Genomic DNA, 2,418 nt, shown 5'->3' with positions numbered 1-2,418 from the left:
GGACAGATGCTGGAACGAAGCGAAACGGAAGAATCTGTCCAAATCGGGCCAAATCGGGAAGTTACGTTATGCGGGTTGGGGCTATACGGTACATGGGTAATTTGGGAATTGCATATTGTACTGTAGGGTTTATTCTAGAATTATAAATAAATTTGTTTGTAATCCTAAGTCTTTGAGAGAGTTGAATCTTGTATTATGTACTCTTTTCTGAATATTGAAAAAGATATTGCCGCTCTGCTCCCGAGGATGTAGGCACTTTTGCCGAACCTCATTAAATCTTTGTGTTCTTCTGTATTTGTGTGGATCTTATTTTTCTTCGCCCTAATTTCTCAACAATTACCATTCCATCAGGAATCACATCCAATCTAATGAAATTACATTTCAATACCTACCTTAAGATGACTAACCAAAAGATATATTTACCAATCCACTTTCATATCCAAGGTTCTGCACGCTCAGAGACAAACTAACAAGATCATCACTAAATATTATTAGTTTCTGAAAAACTACTACTAAACCTGAATAAAGTTTTCTATTTGGTTATTAGCTCTATGGTAAACATGTAATATATACCTCATGTTGTCTATATTGTATATATACCTCGGTTATTAGCTCCGTGGTAAACCTGTAATATATACCTTATGTTGTCTATATATAGTGTATGCCACTAACTTTGGATTTGTATGAAATTGATTTTCTTTCGTCTGCCTTCCCCGTGAATTCCTGTGCCTCCATTCTCCAGTCTTGTCAGAGATTGCTTTATCCTTGTACTTATAAAAGTTATTAAATGCTAAATTTTTTGTCAAATTATGAGTATCGATGATTAATCAATTACATTATCTAAACAAATATTAGTTGCTTAAAAACTGCAACTAGAAACACTCTTAACCCAAATATGACGATTATGTACTAAAAGATCAAACTGTTTAGATCATATCTACAAAATTCCTCATATTTTGAAAAAGCTCATCACAATCATTCGTTTAGATATATGGAATTGGTGCCTGCTTATGGTGCAGTTAACATGATGATTGGGAAGGATTAGAACCACCTAAATTTGAGGAAAGATTATTAGGTCAACTTAGCTCAAAAAATTGTGAATTCGTCAGTATTTTAATTAATACCGATACCAGTACAACATTAACACTGGATAACGAAAAATAAAGAATATTGACTTAGTGTCAGAAATAATTTTAAGCCAAACCAACACAGAAAAATTTTGAAACTGCTTTTGTTGAGAAAGTGGAGCTTTGTCCACTGCGGCTTAGGCAAGTTATTAAACCGAAAATTAAGTTTAATAACTTTCCTTAATCTCTGTTGCACGCCTAATCTCCCGCTTCTTTTCTTCTCCGTTAAACCGTGTGACCGCGTGAAGATCTCCGCAAATATTCTCCCGCGCTCCTCCACGCGTCGCGATGCCTGCCTTCGTCGCGATGCCTGCCTTATGGGTCAAACGGGAAGCTCTTTTAAAAAGCTTCGGTTGGTAGGAGGAAGATGAACCTGCTCTCCTTCTTTTGGCGAAAGTGTGAAGAAGGAAAAAGAAACAAAAAAGCTAATTACTTTTTCCTTTTCTTAAGGCAAAAAAGCTAATTACTTTTTCTTCGTTCATCAGGTGGCAAGAAAACAAAATCCTCTGCAGCTCCGTGGACGTAGGCAAATTTGTCGAACCACGTAAATCTAGTGTCGCCTTTTCTGGTGTAATTTTCTCCATCTATTTTTCGTTTTATTGTCGTCGTTTATTTTTTCTTAACAATTGGTATCAGAGCCCCGGTTTGGATCTGAGGAAAAACAATGGCCGGTGACGAAGTGAAGGTTTCAGGGATCAAGAAGTTCAACGGCATGGATTTTGTATACTGGAGGATGCAGATAGAGGATTAAAACTTCATCTTCCACTACTGGGAAAGCGACCGGAGAAGATGGAAGAGGCTGATTGGAATTTGTTGGATCGACAGGTTCTGGGGGTTATTCGATTAACCCTATCGAGGTCCGTTGCTCACAATGTCATAAAGGAGAGGACGACGACAGATCTTATGACGGCTTTGTCAAGTATGTATGAAAAGCCATCAGCGAATAACAAGGTGTACTTGATGAAAAAATTATTAAACCTAAAGATGGCGGAAGGTGTGTCGGTTGTTCAACATTTGAATAATTTCAACATTATTACAAATCAATTATCGTCCGTTGAAATTGATTTTGACGATGAGATACGTGCGCTGATATTATTGGCTTCATTACCAAATAGCTGGGAAACCATGGGGATAGCAGTTAGCAACTCTGCAGGTAAAACCAAACTGAAATATGATGATATTCGTGACTTGATTCTTGCTGAAAAGGTGAAATCTAAGGTAAGATTCTGGCGAGATCTCAGATTCGAGGTCAGCACTGAATGGAGATTACAGAAGGACATCACAAGCGAGG

The 2,418-nt window shown here is 37.4% G+C and overlaps 1 protein-coding gene across 2 annotated transcripts in view; it reads right to left on the bottom strand.

Moving 5' to 3' along the window:
* LOC110021217 (IN2-2 protein-like) overlaps nt 1-2,418 on the bottom strand; it is an 11,852-nt gene that overhangs the window by 4,838 nt on the left and 4,596 nt on the right. The window contains exon 3 of one of the 2 annotated variants that reach the window (XM_020719628.1): nt 935-1,051. The exons of the other annotated variant lie outside the window; for it this stretch is intronic. Coding sequence (XP_020575287.1) covers nt 950-1,051 — 102 coding nt within the window. The 3' untranslated portion in view covers nt 935-949. Of the gene's footprint in view, nt 1-934; nt 1,052-2,418 lie in introns of those variants that run through there. 2 annotated transcript variants of the gene reach the window in all.

The sequence above is a fragment of the Phalaenopsis equestris genome, unplaced genomic scaffold, assembly GCF_001263595.1.
Source record: "Phalaenopsis equestris unplaced genomic scaffold, ASM126359v1 Scaffold000123, whole genome shotgun sequence".
NCBI lineage: Eukaryota > Viridiplantae > Streptophyta > Magnoliopsida > Asparagales > Orchidaceae > Phalaenopsis > Phalaenopsis equestris.
This window is presented reverse-complemented; position numbering and strand designations above follow the sequence as displayed.